We start from the raw sequence: 23,578 nt of genomic DNA, 5'->3' as shown, positions 1-23,578 counted from the left end.
TAACCGGCTATCGGTATCGGCAGAGAAATTTAGTATCGGTGCATCTCTACTTTTAATATTTCAAATATACTACCCATATGCATAATGCACCTATATGCAATTTTTTCTGCATGCAAATGACCTACATTTGCCAAAATATACACTGTACAACAGAGGATATACATCGATCAGGCATACATACATGCATACATACATACACACATACATATATATATATATATATATATATATATATATATACCCACGTGCTTTAACATCACATATTCGCTTTTCTCAAACAGCTGGTAGCTGCTGGCCTGAAACTGCAGCTCTGCAGCATTGCTAATGGATATGTGTAGATGTAAATATAAACTATACTGTATTATTTTAGGGTTTTATACCGCATCAGGTCAGTGCTGCAGCCGAGTGGTCTCTGGCATTCTCCTTCATCTGCTTTTTCCTCACATACAAACGTGATTTCCAGGTACGATCATTTACTATGGTGATTCACCAGTTCAAAAGTCTTTTTTTTTTTTAAAGTCATCTTCTCGCACATATTATACACTGTATGTTACATGTAAAATTCTGTATATTTTTGTCTATTTATAATTGTACAGTTTAGCATAGTTTTGCCACCTGTTTGAACAAACCTCTTTTTTGACCAGAAAATCACTCTGCGGGTTCAGCCTGTACTTCAGAGTAATCATCTCTACGATTATTCTCGCTATGAGGAGAGAGAGCACGTGCAACATGGAGAGCGCTCTCCTCTACTGGCTGGCACCATATGAGACACTCTGCCACCTTGCGTCTGACATCGAACACTGCAGTCGGCATTCAGTGGAGGTCACAAATCTGAATATTCCCAGAGACTTTTCATGTTCAAGAGAAGCTTCTGTAATGTTACATTTTCTTGCCTTGCTTTTATGCAATATTTTGAAATATATTGAGGGAGACTACTGGCATGTATACATATTTTACGTAAGTTTTATCAGCATAGTTACATGATCACAAATCTAAATTATGCACAATAATCACTTTAAAGTTTTTTCCTTTTAATTTTAGAATAAACATATTTTGACATCTTTCAGTGCTTTTACAGTAATGTTTTTAATTTACAGATGATCTATATGGAGATGAAATGTTTTATTTAATTCCATATCAGACTGAATCTGTGTTGTTTTCATTTAAAATGCATTTAGGAAGGTATGTTTTTCAATTCAGCATGTTTCTACTGGCTCAGTTTCTGTAACATTAAACCTTCTGGTCAAAACGTTTAGCTGAAGCCTTACATACATTAAATACAGCAGCTTATTACAAAACAATTACCCCTGACACCCAACAAGACCCCAACACTAATGACAAACAGCAGTAAAACTCTGACAAACTGAACACATGAGAACATAAATAAAAAATAATCTGACATTTAATTCTATCTACATTCCTTCTATCTACAGTTTAACTGATTTATTTCACACAAGATTTACAACCACATTTTTGGTGAATGCTTCCACTAGTGTTTCTTGGCTTTCTCTTTCATCTTTTTCTGGTATTCAGCAATCTTTCTGTCAAAAAACCCTGGAAGAAAGAGAAAAATATTAACTATCAAGATATTATTATTATTATTATTATATATTTTATTACTATTCAAGATCATTTTTATATTGGAATCATCCTCTTCTCAGGCAAAATCACCTTTTTCACCTTATTGCCTCCACACTTCATTCAAATAGTCTTGCAGTTAGAGCTGTACGATTAAACGTTAAAAGATTGCGATCTCGATTCAAGCACCCACGCAATCTCATTCCTAAAATGCCAGCGATTTGGCTGTGTCTATTAAAACTTTGATACAATCACACCAGAATATTCAAATCTGTGTTTGACCATACATGTATGACACAAGTACATGTCTTTTTGAACAGTCTTTTTAACCACACACCATTGTGATTTCTGTTACAAATATTCATATTATTACAGAAGTACTGGGATAAAAGTTTATAGTTCGGATATAAACACTGATGTCTATGGAAGCGATCAAGATAAAGCAAATCACCTTCTGAAAGTAACTTGGCGCTTCAAATAATGATTGTATCGATTACATCGTTCCACAAGTAGGTGGCGACAAGTGACTGTTAAAAGTGTATCTGTCATTGAATGATTCATTCAAGAGATTCGTTCAAAAAACGCTGATTCATCCAGTAATGAAACAAGTATTGTATTTATGAGTGAGTCATTGAATCATTCATTGAACCGTTTTATTTAATAATTCATTCAGATTACATGTTATTTTGTTTAGTTGTCTGTTCAGAATCGTGGGAGAATCAAGATCTCTGCAATTCTCAATTTATCCAGAATCGTGCAGCTCTATTCGCAGTGACAAATATTCCATGTGGCCTCTCAATTAATAGGTCATAAAAAGTATTATAATTATAAAAAAGCTATCAATAACATGTTAATAATCAATAATTTTCTGATCACTGCTAATAACAGTAAGCCAAAGTGTGCGCGTCTCACCTGTGCCGTCCTGAGAGGCGGGTCTCTGTTCCATTTCCTGAATGAAGAGGTCGAACATCTGCGTCTGTACGAACTTCTTTACAAACCGTCTCATGCTCTTGGATTCTATAGCTTTACAGAAATGCGTTTGCTGGAACTCGCCCCGCTTGTCTTGGCCATTCCGCACGATGTGTTTAGAGTAGTGGCCGACAGTCTTGATAAAGAACGGTAGGAAAGCTTCTGGGACCACCCGGTTCAACTCCTCAAGACCTGATGTGATACAAATACATAGGTTATTAGTTTTAAATGCTAATAATAATAAATCAACTGCAATGATTTACATATGGCTAACCATATAGCAACATTCTGGTATCTTGCGGCTGTGTAAATATGAAACAAGTTTAATCTGTTTGGTGTCCGCTATTTTCAAAAGTAATGTTAGCAATTACAGTGTGTCCAGAAATTTCTAATAAACATCGACAACAGTGGCGTAATGTTTTGTTTTTCGCTCGTAACATTTTGTCTCATTTTTTCATAACAAAATCACTATTGTTAGTTGTGGATTGTGTTAATTTAGGCTTGTTTTGCTGTGGTAAGTGGCTTATTTTTGGCTTTTTTGTTAGACCCGAGAGCTGGTTTTTCTAGTGAGGTCTGGCAACACTCTTTAGATCATAATGTATTTGGCAAGATTTTATAATTCATGTCCGTAGCACAAACAACGTGGGACAATTTTATGCACCACCATCCACGCTGATCAGGGTTGCCAGGTTTTCACAACAAAACCCACCCAATTGCCCAATCACGTTACGCTTTTTGGCGGGGTTCTCCTGGTAAAAATTGCATTCCAGGGGCTAAATATCATGTTATTTGGTGTCGCTTTAACCCGCGGACATGAAAAACAACCTGCGGCAACAGTGTTAAAGTAGCCCAATTCTGCAGGAAAACCACAGACTTGGCAACTCTGGCGATTCACTGATTCGTTCATTGTGTCTGTCACATACAGTGTCTGACATACAGTGGCAAGAAAAAGTATGTGAACCACTTGCAGAATCTGTGAAAATGTGCAACATTTTAACAAAATAAGAGAGATCATACAAAATGCATGTTATTTTTTATTTAGTACTGTCCTGAGTAAGATATTTTGCATAAAAGATGCTTACATATAATCCATAAGACAAAAAAATAGCTGAATTTATTAAAATGACCCAGTTCAAAGGTTTGTGAACCATTGATTCTTAATACTGTGTGTGGTTACCTGGATGATCTACGACTGTTTTTTTGTTGTGTGATGGTTGTTCACGAGTCCCTTGTTTGTCCTGAGCAGTTAAACTGAGCTCTGTTCCTCAGAAAAAATCTCCAGGTCCCAAAAATTCTTCAGTTTTCCACCATCTTTTGCATATTTGAACCCTTTCCAGCAGTGACTGAATGATTTTGAGATCCGTCTTTTCACACTGAGGACAACTGAGGGACTCAAACACAACTATTAAAAAAGGTTCAAACATTCACTGATGCTCCAGAAGGAAACACGATGCATTAAGAGTCGGGGGTGAAAACTTTTGAACAGGATGAAGAGGTCCAAATTTTTCTTATTTCGCTTGAATATCATTTTTTTTTTCATTTAGTACTGCCCTTCGGAAGCAACAGAAAATACTTGCATGTTTCCCGGAAGACAAATTAAATACAATTTACCTTGATCTTCAAATTCCAAAAGTTTTCACCCCCTGACTCTTAATGCATCATGTTTTTTTCTAGAGCATCAGTGAATGTTTGAACCTTTTTTATTAGTTGTGTTTGAGTCCCTCAGTTGTCCTCCATGTGAAAAGATGGATCTCAAAATCATTCAGTCACTGCTGGAAAGGGTTCAAATATGCAAGAAATGCTGGAAAACTGAAGAATCTGCAGGACCTGGAGATTTTTTCTGAAGAACAGAGCTCAGTTTAACTGCTCAGAACAAACAAGGGATTCATGAACAACCATCATAAAAACAGTCGTAGATCATCCAGGTAACCACACACAGTATTAAGAATCAATGGTTCACATACTTATGAATGGGGTTATTTTAATAAATTCAGCTATTTTTTTGTCTTATGGATTATATGTAAACATCTTTTATGTAAAATATCTTACTCAGGACAGTACTAAATAAAAAATAACATGCATTTTGTATTATCTTCCTTATTTTGTTAAAATTATTAACATTTTCACAGATTCTGCAAGTGGTTCACATACTTTTTCTTGCCACTGTATATTTGAAGGAAACAGCTTCTTAAACAAGAAAAAAAAGGCTGGGTGGGACTTGATTCTGCCCATCGGTAATTGGATGGTTTGCTATTGGTGTGATGTCACGTGACAGGTTGTCCCGCCCTCATGCCTCATCAGAGAAGAAAAGAGATGTTGTGGGAGGAGAAGTTATTTTGATTAAAGATTATGAGGGCACATGAATAATGATTTGCACGGATAAATAATTTATAATAAGTAATGCAATATTCCATAAAAATAAGAATTGTCAATTTTGATTTCATGGTGACATATGAGCAATGAGGAAAAAACTCAGAAAAGTTCCTTACTTGATTTCTCATTTTTGGCACTGAGGGCCTGCTTGATTTCCTCTTTGAGTTTGTGAGGTAATATTGTGTCCTCATCTCCCATCTGTATGGAGAAACATTTCAACCACAGTCACTCACACTATATTTGTCAGTCACTTTTCATGGCAACAAAATAAAAGATGCCCTCTATGATTTACACATGAACTTACACACTTGATAAACGTCTCCTTCCTGTCTTCTGACAAGTCAACAACAAGCAGCTGGGTGAGTAGATGAATTCAGATGTCAGCTTGCAGTGTTTGAAATGCAAATGGCTTGTAATGTTTTAATAGTGTCAGGAGTCTGGTCACTCACCTCAGTCTGGTCAATGACCTGATCTGCGAGGCGTTTCTGGACACCCAGCAGATATGGTGTGGGGGCCATGATGACATCGATTAGGATCTCGGGAACGATGGAAATGAGCGTGTGCTGCCAGATGAAAGGATACAGGAGAACAGCCACTGCGTGGATGACCTGAGACAATGTCCTGCAGACAGATCGTAAGGGTTTGATCAATGTTATACACATAAATCAAAGCTATACCTAAAACTTGTGTGTGTGTGTGTGTGTGTGCATGTATGTTTGTTTTAGTACCCAAGCTCCTCAGCGATGAAGATGATCCTCCGCTCAAGTACAATAGCAGCAAAGACCTTAAGCACCTCATCATCTGACAGGCATGTGAACAACGTACGGAAATCTACATGCTCCAGCCAGGAGTCTGTCGGACGAGTCAAACTGATGATCTATAGAGAGATAAAAATAGGCTTTATTATGGATATATATTTTGTTATAAATGGAGAATATAACTGCACACTCACTTAAAAGTATATTTTTCAATTTAAATCTAGACTAAAACACATCTCTTTAACCTGGCATACACATAACACAATCAATTTCTATTATTCAGATCAGTTAAATGACTGTTAGGCTGCATAAATTAGGTCAACCGGAACAGGGAACACTTCCTATAACACCCAATGTCTCACCCTGCCGTATCCAGGGGCCAGTTTAATCTGGATCAGAATGATCTGTATTTGGAAATTCCATGTTTTGCTATCCAGGATCAGGTAATCCATCTTACTTTTGTGCGTGTTTTTTCAAAGCAAAATTGGGTTGGATCACCCTGATCCAGATACACACTTTTTCAGATTACCAAATCTGGATTACTAGTGCTCTACGAAACTGACGAATTTTGTTTGATATTTACAGGTGTTTGGGGATTATTTTATGGCATCAAAATCTCTTTTTTACTTTACTGAAAGGCTAAATATGTAGCCTAATGTCTACTTCTAATTTATCACTTTAACAGTTAAACTAATCAAGAGCAAAATAAGAAATGTGTGTATGTATATTACATGATAAAAATTTTGTATTTTTTGACCAGTTTTAAAGTTTTATTACATTTTTGTTCCTACAATCCACCCTTCTGATGGAATCAGTATAATCCAGATTTTTTGGATCAAAGGTATCCCTATCTTAATAAAAAGTTTTGAACAACACAAACTGATCTTTTTATTTAGATCAAAACCAAAATTTGATTTTGTGATCTAATCTGATTTCAGAATCCTTTTTTTTCTTTTGAACAACCCATTTTCAAGATTTGATCCAATCCAATCCTATCAGATTACTTATGAACAACTGGCCCCTAGATCAGATGGAGGTCCTGCACCACATCGCAGCCCTGAAGTGTCAGCAGAGATCATGCCAATTTCCTGTGAAGGCCTCATGGACATGAGGGCCAGTGGCACAGATTCTCAGCAAAACCCATCTCCATACCGGCGTGATGAATCTGATCTTCAACCAGATGGAACTGGATTAAATATTTTGAATGCTCTGAGACTGGCTCCAATCCAAATCTGACTTGTTATGCTGCCTGACTCATAATCATATAGTGTTTGTTCATTGGCCTGGGGAGAACTGGCCACCGACTGAGCCTGGTTTCTCCCAAGGTTTTTTCCTCCATTCTGTCACCTCTTGGAGTTTTGGTTCCTTGCCGCTGTCGCCTCTGGCTTGTTTAAGCCCATAACACACAAAGCCGACGCCGACAAACTAGTGCAGACGAAAGCAGACTGCGGGGTTGGCTCACGTCGGCGGCGTCTGAGTTCAAAGTTGCCCTGACTGACCAAACCAACGCTTAACACCCGACGGCCAAGTAGCACGTCCGTTCTGCACCTGCGTAAGAAGAAATGTCTTTCCGTACCAGCAGGTGGCAGTAGCTGAACAGCCAATCAGAATGATCAGATGGCCTGACTGACCGACGAGCTCCGACGCCGACTCAACATGTCGAATCGGCCGAAAAAAAGTTGACGAGGACCAACTTCAGCTGACGGTGCTGAACACACTGAGAAAACTTAGTCGGCCGATGAACAAAAAAACTGACTGTTGGCTTGGTGCGTTTCGGGCTTTAGTTGGGGACACTTAATATTAAACAATATTATTGATCTGACTGCATTGACACTATTGTCTGAAAACTGAACTGAGCTGGACGATGGCATTTTCTCCAGAGCTGTCGTATAGATAAATTAAAAACTAATGATTTTTACAACGGCACTAAATCAACAATGACACTATTTTCTTCTAGAGCTGCTGCCGAAACAAACTTTATTGCATAATTTTCCTGTTGTCACTGCAAAGCTGCTTTATATATATTCTGTGTAATCTATATATAATCTGATTATATATAATCTGTGTATATATATATATATATATTTTAATAGATATTTTATTATAAAAACAGTGTTGAGGGATAACTAAAAGTAGTGATCCTATTAAATTAAGCGTTTTTGTTACATTGTATTTGTGACTTTGTCTTACAGAGTGAACCGAGGCAATAAGAATCAGATTCGTCTTTAGCAAATTTATTTGTTCTGATGGTTTACTCCAATGAACTTGTTCAAAATGGTCTACTGATTCATTTGAATCATTGCTAAATAATGTTTTTGTCACTACGTTTCCAATACAGTTATATAAATTGAGTTTGTTCTTTAGTTTTATTAGTTGTATTTAGTGTAAACTGTTCACGTTCGATGTTTTCAGCCTAACTGTTTGGTTTTGTGCTTTGCTTTATAGTTTATAGTCTAATTTATATCTGATGTTAATTTAAATGACCTTGCTTTAATGAATCTAACTACCTTTTCAAATTTTCATTTTGACTGTAATTTAAAAACTTCAAATTATGAGTACCCTGACTCTTTAAAAAAGTTCATTTAAAAGTAGCTTTCCCATCATAGATGGATGGATGGATGGATGGATAGATATACTAATGTTATACTAATGTACGGTATGTGCAGATCTCTTAAATGGAATGTTACATAGAAAATGTGCTGGAGGAGATATTCAAGCAGAACCAAGTCAAGTTTGTACAAAGCATAAGGGCATACCTGCATGAGCTTATCTTTGACCCTTTCCCATGAGCTATTACTTCACTTACTTCAATTTCCTGCTGCTTTGACAGAGCTGAGGACGTGTGTGTTTGTGGACAGCATGTCTCTGCTTGTTTGGAATTAGAGGTGTACTACTTTACTCCTCCTTTAATGTACTGTAATTAACGCTCTATGGTTTATAATTACTGGGGAAAAAACACGGAAAACCAACTTTTATTATCTTGCACAATTTTACACCCTCATTTAATTTCCTCTTCCTTTTTTTCTTTTTGGTTGGAATTGATTGACAAATACCATTTTTTTTTTGTTTTTGCTGTTGACTCATCTGCTGTAAGTACAGTTGAAATGGAAAGTGTTGCAGCTGCTGGTTTGCCCAACACTGTCTCCCTACGTCATATCTCGCAATAAACACATTGGTTGTGTGAGTCATTGTTCAGTCAACAATTTCAGGACTAACACCGTGCCAAAAAAATGGTGTTCATGTACAACAGAGTGCTGCAGTAATTGCCAACCTGGAAGTTAGCATCACCCTGGTTCCCTTGACAAAAACCCAATATGATTTTTCTATTTGCTTTTGGATTACTGCAGAAAATTAGGTCTGTCTAGTGACAAAAGCTTATGATTCTTGCACTTTTATTCATTGTGATAATCTTCACAAATGAACGCAACAAATGAATTTAGAAGCATAAATACAATCGTCAGAAGTCAAAACCTTTTCGTAGGCTATAAACAAACTACACCACGGTCACATGACTTCAATGTCATCACTAAGCTTCCGACAAGTCTTTCAGTCTTAGTTTAAAAACATTTTCCCTGAAAATGTTCAAGTTATAATAGTTTTTAATAGTTTAAAAGCAGACTAGTGAGTAGATGAGTTTTCCTGTTCGGCTGATGATGTTTAAAGGGTTAGTTCACCCAAAAATGACAATTCTGTCATTAATTACTCATCCTCATGTCGTTCCACACCCATAAGATCTTCTGAACACAAATTAAGATATTTTTGAAGAAATCCAGTTGCTCAGTGAGGCCTGCATTGCCAGCAAGATAATTAACACTTTCAGATGCCCAGAAAGCTACTAAAAACATATTTAAAACAGTTAATGTGACTACAGTGGTTCAACCTTAATGTTACGAAGTGACAAGAATACTTTTTGTGCGCCAAAAAACAAAATAATCAACAATATCTAGTGATGGGCGATTTCAAAACACTGCTTCATGAAGCTTTGAAGCTTTACGAATCTTTTGTTTCGAATCAGTGGTTTGGAGCGCGTATCAAACTGCCAAAGTCACGCCCCCCAGTGGTGAACCACTGAAATTTTGAAACACTTATCACGTAACGAAGCCTCGTTTACTGAAATCCTGTGACTTCGACAGTTTGATACACGCTCCAAACCACTGATTCGAAACAAAAGATTCGTAAAGCTTCAAAGCTTCATGAAGCAGTGTTGTGAAATCGCCCATCACTAGATATTGTTGAATAAAGTCGTTATTTCGTTTTTTTGGCACATAAAAAGTATTCTCAGTCGCTTCATAACATTAAGGTAGAACCACTGTAGTCACATGAACTGTTTTAAATATGTCTTTAGTAGCTTTCTGGGCATCTGAAAGTGTTAATTATCTTGCTGTCAATGCAGGCCTCACTGAGCCATCGGATTTTATCAAAAATATCTTAATTTGTGTTCCGAAGATGAACGAAGGTCTTACGGGTGTGGAACGACATGAGGGTGAGTAATTAATGACAGAATTTTCATTTTTTGGGTGAACTAACACTTTAATGTCCCTGACAATCTCTGCAGTTCCACTTAGCCACTTGTCTGCAACCGCCTTTTTCAAGACACGTAAAAGCTTTAAAAAAAATCACAAGGGGTATTACTGAAGTATTTTTATATCTTAGAATAAATGTGAAAATATCTTGAGCTTGTGTTCACCACAGACCTTATTTCAAACATTTAACCAAAAACCCATTAAAAAAACCTTGTCCTCAGGACGACAGAACCGGGAATGCTAAAAATGCTAACCCGTTTCCGGGTTTTGGCCTACAAAAGTACGTCATCCCTGCACCATTCTATAAGGAGTCACTCTAACCCTAGTATCAGCCAGATGGCATTTCCACTTTTTTTGTATTATATTAGAATATATTAGAATAAAATAATGACAGGGATGACTATACGCAAGGGTGCCTCTCTCTCCAGCTATTTTTCTATACAAGAACATCCCATAGGACACATGCGTGATGGGCATGACTATAAAGGCTTCCTTAAGACTGACAAGCCATTCAGGCAAATTGTAATTTTATCTCTGGTTCTTACCTCAGTGCCTCTTTCTGGAATAAAGCTTTTGATATTAACAGTGTGTCCAGGGGCAGGAAAAGCCGCCTCCCTCAGGCTCTGCATAAATGGGTAAATCATCGCCATGGAGATCTTTCTGCGTTGCTCCACCTCATCAAAAATCTAAAATATTAAGCAGACAGATTATTCAATGCAGGGAATGAAGGATTCAATAAAAAGACAAAAAAAAAAAAAATCTCTTATCACTGAGAGAAGTCAGTTTTCATTGAAAATAACAGGTGAAAAACGGAAATATACACTACAGTAAGATTTTGTTGATGTTGTTGAAAAAATTAATCAAAAATACATTAAACTAATTAAAAGTGATAGTAAAGATGCTTATAATGTTAAAAAAGATTTCTATTTCACAAAAATAAGCAGCGCAAACTGTTTTCAACTGATAATATGAGCACAAAAATAAGTATATTAGAATGATTTCTGAAGGATCATGTGACACTGAAGACTGGAGTAATGATGCTGAAAATTCAGCTTTGCATCACAGGAATAAATAGCATTTTAAAATATATATTTAAATAGAAAACAATTAAATTGTAATAACATTTCACAATATTACTGTTTTAGAATATCTGATCAAATATAAATATAAAAACACCATATATTATTGAAGAATAAGCAATAAATACTTTACAAACACCCAAATTCTGAACATGCCTATATCTTTAAGATCACATTAGCTTGTCTTTGATGTTTGTCCTGAACAAACAAACTCATTTCCAGTCATGAGAGCATTCACCGAAAAAAGCACCTGCACAAAGTTCAGCTAAAACAAACAAAACATTCTCCAACAAATGAAGCATAACGCTCAATGGACAGCTCAACATGTCAGAAAACACATTTTCACACTCTGAATTAATACAAAGTCAGAGCAACAAAGGGCATATAAAAAGACATTTACATTGACTGTGCAGTAAATGATGCTGTTTTTACCTTGGAAAAGAGTCCAAAACAGGCTACATTACTGATGATACAGTAGGCCTCTGGCAGACGAGCACCCTTCCCATCAGGCTAAACAAGAGAAGACCAACAACAAGAGAAGTAAGCACACACTTAAAGTGCATATGAGTTTTACTGACCTCATTTGTTTGTGTTTTCATGCATTACAAGAAAAAATAGATTTTTCTGAAGAAAATGTAAGTGGTGTTTTCCCTGTTACTACATTGGTAGAGTGATATGGGTGGATGTTAGCGGGTTGTTATGTCAGTTTAACACTTGGTTAAAGCACTAACTTTATGTATGAGCAAAAATAACAGGAAGTATCATTAATGAGTCCAGTCATTTACCAGCAGCCTCCTACAGTATCCATTCTTCCTCGAACCATCAACATCTGTAAGCACGAAAGAGAATGTTTCACTGTGAAATAGAGAAAAAGAGAGAAAATGAAAAATGCAGTTTCTGCCTCAACAGGGCATGCTGGGAGAAATAATGTGTGTGGTCACAGTACCTGGGACATTCTGTTAAGGGCGCCCAGTTAACACCCTCTGGAAAGCAAAAGAGTGTGAGCGCCTTTAACGTCTTCTCTTCCTCCTCCTTCTGAAATCGCACCATTCCATCCTTCTGTGCTCATTACAAAGTGAAAAAGGCTAAATTAATATGCATCAGGGACAGAAAACGCAAGAATTTCCCATGTCTGATTAATATCAGAATGACAATGAATGAGCTATACAAACATATTATTTTCATACATTTCAACCCTGAAGCTGTCATTTAATCTTTGGCTGCAGTAAAAAAAGGTTATCTATTGTAATGCCTAATGGCAGTGTCTCCACGATCATTTTTCACTATAATATAATAGGTCATATTTTATTTTTTATAAGAGATAGGCCTATATTATATAATGATATATATATAAGGGAGTTTTCTGATATAAAAATCCCATAATCCAATTTTACTTAATACAATGTGCTGGGTATGACACTATAATTTTTCGCTATATATTTTTTACCTTTATAAGAACTAGTCCAATATTAAATTATAAAATGATATATATAATAAATAATAATAAATACATTTTAACATGATTTAATTGATGGTTTGATTCACGCTCAAAAAAATGTAAATAATAAATCCTTATGAAAACTCCAAACTTCAACATCACAATCTTCAAATACATCTGAAGACACAAGAGAACTTCTAATGAAACCCTAAGGGGCCATTCACACAGAATGCGTTTTTGCTGTTGCTAGGGCATGTTTACATAGTAAATCAATGGAAAAGCATATGTGAACGGCCCCTAATAACCCAGCTAACAAGTATATGTTCTAAGAAAATTTTTCTAACATTCCCATTAGGTTAGTTTTTTGTTGTTATGTGAATTTTTTTAGAAAAAATGTTCCATGAATGATGTATAAATAATTTTTTGTGCTAATATTATCAGAGTTAGTTCACCCAAAAATGAAAATTCTGTCATTACTTACTCAGCCTCATGTCATTCCACACCCGTAAGACCTTCGTTCATCTTCAGAATACAAATTAAGATATTTTTGATGAAATTCGGGAGCTCTCTGACTCCTCCATAGACAGCAATTTAAAGGTGCAGTGTGTAAATTTTAGCAACATCTAGCGGTGAGATTGCGAATTGCAAAATAGAGAAGCTACGGTGGCCAACACAGGACAAATATGTCGTCATCTGAGACTGCAGAGAGTAGCTAGTCAATCAAACGCGCTCTGTAGAGCAGTTTGTCCGTTTAGGACTGCTGTAGAAACATGCCGGCGCAAAATGGCGACTTAACATGTAAGGGGACCCGCGGTGTATGTAGATAGAAATGGCTCATTATAAGGTAATAAAAACATAAAGCTTCGATATGTAAGGTCTTTATACACCACTGAAACATAGTTATGTATATTATATTGCATTTCTGTCAATAGATCCTCCTAAAATATACACATTGCACCTTTAATTACCACTTTCAAGGCCCGGAAAGTTAGTAAAGACATCGTTAAAATAGTCCACGTGACTGCAGTGGTTCAACCTTAATTTTATGAAGCGACAAGAATACTTTTTGTATGCAAAAACAAAACAAAAATAACTTTATTCAACAATTTCTTCTCTTCCCCATCAGTCTCCTACACTATTTATGTTGTAGACAGTGCAGCGCTTCCAGGTTCTACATCAGAACGCCTGCTCATTATCGGTCGACGCTGTACATGTGAGCAGCACGATGCATGCCTATGATGCTGACGCAGGAGCCGACCAATACTGAGCTGGTCGTCCGACGTACAACCCGGAAGCGCTGCACTGTGCCTACAATGTAAAGTTGTATTTAAATTAAATTGCTGTCTATGGAGGGGTCAGAAAGCTCTCGGATTTCATCAAAAATATCATAATGTGTGTTCCGAAGGTCTTACAGGTTTGAAACGACATAAGGGGGAGTAATTAATGACAGAATTTTCATTTTTGGAATTTAACTTTGAAGGAACGTTCTGGAAGAATGTTTGTTCATAACTTTGAGAAAACCTTGCCAGAACGTTAACCAAAGTTCTGAGAACGTTCCCTGTTAGCTGGGAATGTGGAACGTGATCTGTTGTAGCATCCCTCATTTAAATGTCTCTAAATAATGTAATTAACAATACATTAAATGTAATAAAAGCATAAAAATGTAATGATTTGTTATTGAATGGAAATAGTTGCTATTACAATACTACGAAAGTACTGAAGAGTAAGTAAGCTCAGAAAAGTTCCTAACTTATCACGGTTGCTTATTCACGTTCTTAGCCAAAGATGTTCGTTTTCACAGCTGAAGTGTAAATAGGAATTATATACATGTGTCTGCATGCAGAGCACACGGTTTGTCTGTGTCACCTTAGGGAACTGATAGATGATCTGTGGCTCATATATGCCATCTTTGTTCTTCTTAGGTCGAACCACCACCAGATATTCGAAGAAAAACTGCCCGCTAGCGTAGCGCTGCTCCTTTGCCTTTTCTTCCACGGGAGAGAGCTCTGCGCTAGCAGGTAGATCTGGTTCCTTGCCAGTTCCTACAAAAACATACGCACTTTAGCTTCCGTAATATATATTTACTGAGGCTGTTTTCATGTCAACGCAGAGGAAATGCTACAAAGCCCAACTGTTTATAAATGTTTGATTTTTGAATGATCTAAAAAAATGTGGCTTTTCAGAAACAGCACTTGAAACGCTGAACCATGAACAAGTACAAACAAATTAGAGATGAGAAAGATGGAGCTCTTCTGTGAATTTCCTTAACATTTCCTTTTGAGCCTGCTTTTTGGCAGCCTCCCCCAACGCAGAGCAAACAAAGCTGACAGGAATACCATAGGAGTCCTCTAAGTCTTGTTCTAGCTTGACTTGCCTCACCATAGAAACCCTCAATGTGCCTTTCTATACACGACAGAACAATAACTGCTGCTCGCAACTGAAAAGACAAGAAGTGCACTAAAGAACAGATGCAAATTGCGTGCTGACTGACTTCCTTGTGACTTCATAAATGAATTATAAATGAACACATTACAAGCAAATCAAGTCGAAACTTCAGTTCGAAAGACTCTAACTCTTTTAGGCATTTTGCCCTACTTACACTACGAGACCGGAGAATGAGTCATAGTGAAATGTTTTGACAAGGTTAACTAGTTTTATATGCAATTTAAAGCCAATGACCACAGCTAAAGATAACAAAGTTTGTTGTGCGTTCATTAAAAATGCTTTGTGGCACTTAAGACATATGTACGTATATGATTCAACTGAATTTATATTAAAAAAGGAGCTTAAGAGATTCTTTCAGTAGCTAGATATGTGTTTGTAAAGATTATAAAGCAATACTTAAATAACATTTCCTCACTGTCTTTGTTGATTTTCCCACGGAAGGACGAAAATAAGGTACTGAACCTCTTCATGGCTCCCATGTCTGATTGATCTTCACCTGGAAGAAAGACACCTGAGGAAATGACAGTACAAAACACAAAAATTAATCAATTGCAATCACACAAATTTGTTCAGAAAAGCTCAGAAATGTTCCCAGAAATGCACTGATAACTAACCGCATTTGCTTATTCACTTTTTTTATAGCCAAAGATGTTAGTTTTGAGAGCTGCAGTGTAAATTGTAATTTCAACAAATGTAATTTATTCTTTCCCACATGACTGTTTTCAGAAGTTCACCTCAACTGATATCACCAAAAACCACAAAGAGTCTCGCTAAACCTGCTTTATTGTCATTTAAGAAAAGTTCCACATGCCAGCTAGTTAACAGTAAAACATCAATATAATAGTGACAGCAACTATTCAACCAGTCATACCAGCACCTGATAAACCTAAATGACAAAACTAAAACGTTTTGCTTCTAACGCAGTCATACAGATAGATAGATAGATAGATAGATAGATAGATTCTAAGTAACAGTCTTACACAACACATTAAAGTAAGACAAAAAGAGGATAAAAATATAGAAAAAGGAGTCAAAAATATATTATAACATTCTATTCTATCAGTATCAGCACATTAGCTGCATTTAAAAGAACATAAACATTTAAACAATTCTTATAAGTTACATTATACAGAATCACTAAAGTATATGATTTAACTTACTCCGGTGTTTACACTTCGTTCCTCTTCTTTTGACATTAGATACAGTAATTCCGTTCATGTTCGAATTCATTTGAGAAAAGTGATATTTATGTCGTGATCTCACTGCAGTCTTTCCCACAGACGGCGAAAGATCACGGTACGAACGAGAAGTGAGTGTGGGACACGCAGTTAGCAGCGTGTATGCTCGCTGCTGATTCGCGAATTGCGATTCAATTGTTCTTTTTCAAACGGATGTTCATTCGAACCGATTCGAAAAGCGTTCGTGAATCACTCGACTGTAAAGGAGAAGTAAAAAAGTTATATTTTTAAAACGTAATTGAAAATAGAGTGATACATAGTTTAACTTAAATACCCGTTTAACAGCAAGGTCTCCACGTCTGTGTAAAAACTACAGAGCAACTCAAACTAACCTGTGAATCATTTTAACTGATTTATTGAAATCAACTGTCCGAACGAACCGAATTGGTGAAGTGAGGTGAAGGGCAGTGTCGGAGCAGAATTACCACAGAAGGTTCAAACTTTCAACACTTTTAAAACCGAGTCGGTGACTCATCTTTAAGTGGAAGTTGCTTCTTTTCTCTGCTCTTAATTGTAGTTAGGTTCATTATACAGTTCTTTTAAGTGTATAAATGTACAGTGTGTGTTTTTTTCTTCTTTTTTTCTTAGATGTTGGATATGAAACTGTGGCTTATGAAAATACTGACTATATACATTCAACATTATTTTATTATTTTCTTTGTCCTTATGAAATATCAATATATATTTTATGAGGAGGATTATTTTTACATTTAAGGTACTTTTGGGCAACATTGGTGTGACATAATGACAGTGAAATGACATTTGCTGCCTTCTTGCCCGGGTGTCTATTGTAAAAGAGATTTTCCTTTCAGGGAGTCATTTACCTTAAATAAAGGTCGCTAAGTTAATAATACTTGTGTTGTCTTATGTGCTGGCTTCACTTAGGTTTATACTTTGGTATAGTAATCCACAAGAATATTCTTAGAATTATGTTTTTCCTTCCCCTCATTATTTACTTAGGAGTTAAACTAATTTTATGTACTATATATTGACCACAAGTGCTTTATGCATTGTAAGGCTAAATGAACATCGGTTCTGAAAACAGATTAATTGCACATATCAAAAGTAGACTAGACAGACCCCTTTACTAAACCAAACTGACAAGACAAAACAAACGCATTGTCATGAAAGTCAAACAAATGCAAAAGGTCAAAGTCTTACCTTTGTTGGTCTCAAGCCCTCCATCTGAGAAACTTCGTCTCTTATCTATGTCAGAGACACCGTCTTCTAGTCCTTGAGACTTTTCTGTAGGCCAAGACAGACAGCTGAACTTTGTGCTAGAGCTTAAATGTGTCTTAATTCATCCGTACGCTTCTCTTTTAGCCTTGCCGTCTATTTACAAAACAGAGAACATTTGGCTAGGTAAAGAAAGGTGTGCAAACTGAGCGACTCACGTTCACGTTGATCACCTCTGAAAGAAGAAAATAATCTCCTCCTGAAAGGATTTTCCCTTTCATCTAATGACGGTCTAGCTATAGTAGTCAAAGAGAGAAATGAAAAGATCAGGAATCTTTTCTTGACCTTGTAATGCGAGAATATAGAGATTTGGAGCTCCTTATGCTGCTCATATCATACATATTAATAAAAATGAAGAATATTATGATTGATTTAAACTCTACTTACTCGTAGAACGCATTGAGGAGAACATCCATGTTCTCCTGGATGATGTCATTGTGTCACCTACAAAAAAAAATGTACACACTTATTCATCAAGTTCCTTCCTCATTACCATATGCAATAGATATTTATTATCTCAGTTAATATAAAGAAAGTATATTCATTGCAATTTGGCTACAAATATTTAGAAAACCGTGCCTTATGTTAAGGTCGTTGTTCCTTAAATGTGAGAAACTTCCGTAGTGTTTTCCCAAGGACCAAGGTCATAGTCCTTTGGGCCATTGTAAATATTAACTCAGAAACTCTTCGTCACTGTAAGAAGTCGTGACACACCCTTTAATGCAGGTGTGCAGAGAGTATAAAATCTCATACCTGCTCCATTGTTTCCAATGACAATAAACAGCAAACCTATTTTTGTGCATTTACTTATTTTTGACGCCTGCTATTACATGCATAAAATATTCCATATTACTATTTTATGAAAAGCTCACCACAAATACATCATGAAGAGACCCTATACACCAGTTGTAGAGGAGGAAGCTTAACAAAATTAAATGATGAGAACGTTTTAACTGCTTTTGCTCTCACGCTGCAACACTTTCACTAAGGCCACTTAACCACAGGATGAATCAGACTTGTGGCTTTGCTATAGAGAGGTCAAACAGTAGTGGTTAGCGCTTAACTGGGACAGAATGCATGTTCACAGGGCTATCTTTAATGTATTACATACAATATCATGAAGCCACTTGCATTTGTTAAAACAATCATAAAAGAGTGTTTGTACATATAATGTAATAAAAGAATGAAAGAATGTAAAAATACATCAGTAAAATTCTGTTAAATAGTTAATTATAAGTGAAAGTAATTTTAAGTTTATTGAAATACTGTTAAAAAAAATAATAGCTTTTTAAGTTTATTCAGCAAGGATGCATTAATTAAAGGTGACCTATTATGCCCCTTTTACAGGATGTAATATACAGTATCTCACAGAAGTGAGTACACCCCTCACATTTTTGTAAATATTTTATTATATCTTTTCATGTGACAACACTGAAGAAATGACACTTTGCTACAATGTAAAGTAGTGAGTGTACAGCTTGTATAACAGTGTAAATTTGCTGTCCCCTCAAAATAACTCAACACACAGCCATTAATGTCTAAACCACTGGCCACAAAACTGAGTACACCCCTAAGTGAAAATGTTTTTATATTTATATTTTTTTTTATATTTAATAATAATAAAATTTATTTAAAAATATTGTTAATATTGTTTTTAAAAATGTATAAAAACATATCACAAAACTGCCTGAAACACTGTCACTGTATTATTATTATTTATATTAATAATTTAATGCTGTGTTGACTAATAAAGTTTTTGTATCAAGTTCTGTTCTTGTAAAACTCGTGTTATTCCCAACAAAAATCCCCTCCCATACGTTTATTGCCATGTTTTCGTGAAAGACGTGGTCATTAGTACACTCTGGGTCTTTTTATAGCTTACTGTATTCCCCACAGGATGACCTCAGGTCAGCAGTAGGTCTTCCTGTTGCCCCAGTGACTCCATCTTAGCAGTTATGTGGGAATATTTTGAGGATGCACTTCATGACTTTTATATGTGGTGGTTGTTCAAACCTAGTGTATATTTGGACTTTAAGGAGCTCATTTATAGACAGTGGCATCGCTGTTGTTGGGTGCCATAATTTCATTGTAGTTCATAAATGTTCCTCCATTCCCCTTTTTGGCCAAGATCTCCTATTATAATAGAACTTTATCAAAACTCTTATGGCTAATTAAAGATGTTTGGACAAATGAAGGTGTCAGAGAATCCTGGTTTTCTATCCTTTATGGCTCAGAGCTGAATAGAAAGGGGCTGTGCTGGTTGCTGGGAAAAGGGATCCTATCCTCTTCCTTAACTCCTCCTTCAAAACATCAATCAATCATTAACTCTTCCATTCACTCACCCACTCATTCTCACTCTCTCATTATTCAAAATTAAAGGCCATTCATCGTGTAATGAATGTGGTGGGACAGTAGATGACATCTGAATTTTTCGCACTACACAACTGTTTTCATCCTACAGCTCTTCCCCAAACAGGGAACGTTCTCAGAACTTTGGAAAGGTTCTTTCAAAGTTATAAACAAACATTCTTCCAGTAACATTAATAGAATGTTTGTTCAAAGTTATCTGGTCTTTAATAACATTCTCAAAACTTTAGCACATAAATACTATTCAAACATTTTTCTGAAAAGTTTTTTAAGTGTTACTTACTGCTTGTCACAGATGGTTTTTAGAGAACATACAAAATTAATGTTCCCATAACATTTGCAAAATGATAATATCAAAAATTCTCTTAAATGTTATCTCTGATATTCACATAACCAAGAAAAAATGCTTTAAATGTTCAGAGAACATTCAGAAATAACGTTTTCATAACTTAATGAGAACGTTAGCAAAACGTTCTTAGAACATATTTTTGTTAGCTGGCCAACATTGATCTCAAACCACTTTTATACCTTTTGTCCACTTGTTTGTCTCTTCTATCAAAAATAAAAACCAGATTATATTGCAACAATGACAAAGAATTCAATGACACAGTCTGACCTCAGATCAGGCTACCTGACCCAACATTCAAATCATGTTGTGAAAAGTAATGTTATCTCAGAATACTGTAGCTCCGAGGAATGCAATTGTCTTTTAAAGAAGGCTTAGCCAACAGATGTTCCTGCATGTCTCATACACCAAAAACACACACTGACCCTAAAAAGACACTTACTGGAAGAGCATGTTCATTTAGAAGCATATTAACCAGGTGGCAATGCTTTTTTTTTTCAGGATTTTTTTTTTCAGGAACTTTTATTATGCCACAGACGCCGGCGTCGCTTTTTCCGGTCAAGCGTATGAGGTAACGCAACGCTGTTTTATCATATTGAGATACATTTGAGTGAGTTGTTGCAGAGCGAACGCTGTGAGACACTTGTTGCACACTGCAGCTAGATCGATTTTAGAATATCATATTAATAAATGCTGGATGGCTTGTGTTGATAAATGGCATGCGATTAAATGCCAACATATGATGGAGAAAATGCTGTATTATACTGTAACTAAAAATAAAGCTGCATCTGATTATGCTATGTTAGCTACTTGACAAAATAGTGTTTTTTTTTTTTTCTGAGGCATGGTTAAAGCCTGGTACTCGCGGAAAATCAAGAAAACTAGATTTAAACAAGACTAAACGTGTTGAGCTATATAACAATAATTCGTTTTCTGTCTATAAATGTAACCAAACAGTTGTTCCCTTGTCTAATAAAACATGTAATATATTAAAGCGTCTTTGGTGTTTCCATGGTTTCTATAAAATAAAATAAAATTGGAAATCGAGGGTAACGCAGGTATGACGTCACTGATAGGCGACACACAGACAGTCTGACACGTCCATGTCCTGGTTAAAATTTGCTTATTTCTCTGGATTTAAACATTCTTGGAAACATTTGGGATAATGTATGTACACAAGTCAACAAAATATATAACACCGTTCTAGTGGTTTTTGGATATTTTAATCAAAATTTTTTACATATTGTGACTTTAAATATTCTTGTGACATTAGAAGTAAAACAGGGTCACATACACTGCTTTTATGGTTAGGACAGGTGGAATAGCCGATCACTTGTATTTTATGACAGCCTGGTAATTCTGCAAAATGGCTCCTATTGTGCTGCTCAGAAGAAAACAGTTATACAGGTTTTGAACAAAATGAACAGAATTTTCATTTTGAGGTTAACTATTTCTTTAATTTAACCATGTAACACAACGGACTCGAGTTTTAAGTTATACAATTATAATCAAGCTAGATTCTAAACCTTACAGAGCCCCTGGGGGACATGGTGATGAACACCAGACAAGACGAGTTACGAGCGTAATATCTAGGCCTGTTCGGTAGGCTACTGGTACGATTTATGTCTGACAAAATTATTGCTTTACTCCGACTGATATCGAGCTTTTAAATACATGCAATGCATAGAGATTTTCCTCAGCACAGAACTACAAACCAAGACAAACTGAATTGGAATTTGAGAAGGGCTTTAGATCGACTTAGGAGTGCAGCGGTTGATGTCAGTCAGCAGACAAGCATCAACACGTGTGCGGTACACACCCTTACCATAAAGCAGGTTATTATTTAATGAAAAGCTTCTCGCTTCTGTACAGGAGTGCTGTTAATCAGCACGGCAGGTACAAAGGCAGGTAAAATTTGGCTCTGTGTGTTAAGTTCCTGCTTGTAACCGAACATAATTCTTACATTACACCCAGTGTCATAAAAGGACCAGGCCAGTTGATTATTTTACAATAACCTCTATTACCTTTCAGGTCAAGAAGAAGGACTCTCATTTTTAGACTACTTCCCTAAACACTAAAAATGTTAAACCAAGGCTGCCCCAACCTCTAGAGGGCAATACAGTACTATATGTTACAAGTTAATGTATGTTTATTTCTTATTTTCCGTACTTTTGGATACTGTAAAGTAACAAGCTTTCAGATATGGACATGCTAGCAAGGATATTGTTGAGAAATGTTATCAAGGATCATGCAACATAATGTTAATTATCCTCTCAGTTCTCTGCAATACAGTGCGATTCCAGTTCATCAACACTAAAATGTGTTCTTGAGAGGAAGTTATTGAATTTTAGCTGTTCTCACCACAGGAAATTCAAAAAAAGTCTTGTGGTGGAAGTCATCAACATGTAAAGTTTTAGTTAAAAAGCTTATATATATATATATATATATATATATACTGTAGTGTAGTATTAATGTTTTTATGAATCCTTGCATCAGTCATGCTTGTTTTACAGTTCTTCCTGTAACTCAGGTCTTTCAACAGACCGTTTCTCCATAAATGCAACTCATAAAATAGGCAAATGTTTAATTTTGCATGTGAAATTTTCATAAATTGCCCTATTTTTTGTGCAGATAAAACTTGTTCAGACTGATAAAAGCATATATAATGAATACATTATATAATGAAAACAATTACTGCCTCTATATTTTTCAGTATTTCAGTTGACGCTTGCTATGCATTTCCTTAATGTTTCCTGTTTATCAGTTTCAAACACATCTTGCTAACTTACAAGCTTTCATGCTGCGAATTAACATCTAACAGGTGTTTCTACGAAATAAAAGCAAGCATTATGGGACATCAAAGGATACCACATTCATGTGGTTTGAAGGACTGAAACAATATGTTCAAGGTGACTTACCACAGTGCAAACTCCCTTCTGTGCCTCCGATTTGTAGCTTGAGAAGGTTGTAAATTTTCGGTTTGATCTGATTAAGTATTTACCACATCACCTCAGCAAACAGGTCCACAGAACAAGACAATCCATGCTGGTCTTCCTGCTGAACCAGTTTCTGCTATTTATATATATATTTTTTCTATTTACTTTCTCTTGACCCACCTGGAACTAGTAATCTCACTACCATGTGATTCTTTATCCTCTCTCTGTTACTGTACAACTGCTCTGTGTGTGTTTGCTTTGGTGTACGAGTCTTGAATCACTTTGCCGCTTC

General features: G+C 36.0%; 2 protein-coding genes across 5 annotated transcripts in view; one reads left to right on the top strand and one right to left on the bottom strand.

The window, feature by feature from the left end:
- LOC127517425 (DNA damage-regulated autophagy modulator protein 2) overlaps window positions 1–1,406 on the top strand; it is a 7,824-nt gene extending 6,418 nt beyond the window's left edge. The window contains exons 6-7 of the mRNA XM_051903017.1: window positions 371–463; window positions 645–1,406. Coding sequence (XP_051758977.1) covers window positions 371–463; window positions 645–767 — 216 coding nt within the window. The 3' untranslated portion in view covers window positions 768–1,406. The remainder of the gene's footprint in view (window positions 1–370; window positions 464–644) is intronic.
- Window positions 1,011–23,578, bottom strand: dennd2da (DENN/MADD domain containing 2Da). Of its 4 annotated transcripts, none has more exons than XM_051903001.1 (16): window positions 23,269–23,571; window positions 18,025–18,081; window positions 17,796–17,873; window positions 17,563–17,646; window positions 15,579–15,674; window positions 14,585–14,760; window positions 12,227–12,339; window positions 12,066–12,135; window positions 11,713–11,790; window positions 10,747–10,887; window positions 5,649–5,797; window positions 5,370–5,541; window positions 5,225–5,275; window positions 5,037–5,118; window positions 2,491–2,739; window positions 1,011–1,554 (listed from the first exon to the last, which is right to left on the bottom strand). In XM_051903001.1, the coding sequence occupies exons 2-16, from the start codon at window positions 18,071–18,073 to the stop codon at window positions 1,490–1,492; spliced, it is 1,653 nt and encodes a 550-aa protein (XP_051758961.1). In that variant the 5' UTR covers window positions 18,074–18,081; window positions 23,269–23,571; the 3' UTR covers window positions 1,011–1,489. The 4 variants fall into 4 exon arrangements, with proteins under 4 accessions (XP_051758961.1, XP_051758962.1, XP_051758963.1 ...); XM_051903002.1 differs by lacking the exon at window positions 23,269–23,571 and adding an exon at window positions 18,217–18,289; XM_051903004.1 differs by lacking the exon at window positions 1,011–1,554 and having other exon boundaries at window positions 2,496–2,739; window positions 5,229–5,275; window positions 23,269–23,578.

Source organism: Ctenopharyngodon idella, chromosome 8 (genome assembly GCF_019924925.1).
Source record: "Ctenopharyngodon idella isolate HZGC_01 chromosome 8, HZGC01, whole genome shotgun sequence".
NCBI lineage: Eukaryota > Metazoa > Chordata > Actinopteri > Cypriniformes > Xenocyprididae > Ctenopharyngodon > Ctenopharyngodon idella.
This window is presented reverse-complemented; position numbering and strand designations above follow the sequence as displayed.

Bases quoted from the DNA above. Each gene is read 5' to 3' on its own strand.
- dennd2da (XM_051903001.1), bottom strand. From the start codon at position 18,073: ATGACATCATCCAGGAGAACATGGATGTTCTCCTCAATGCGTTCTACG. The intron at 15,675-17,562 runs GTAAGACTTTGA...TCATTTCCTCAG, and splicing joins AGGGCTTGAGACCAACAAAG to GTGTCTTTCTTCCAGGTGAA. The intron at 12,136-12,226 runs GTACTGTGACCA...TCTATTTCACAG, and splicing joins CCCTTAACAGAATGTCCCAG to TGAAACATTCTCTTTCGTGC.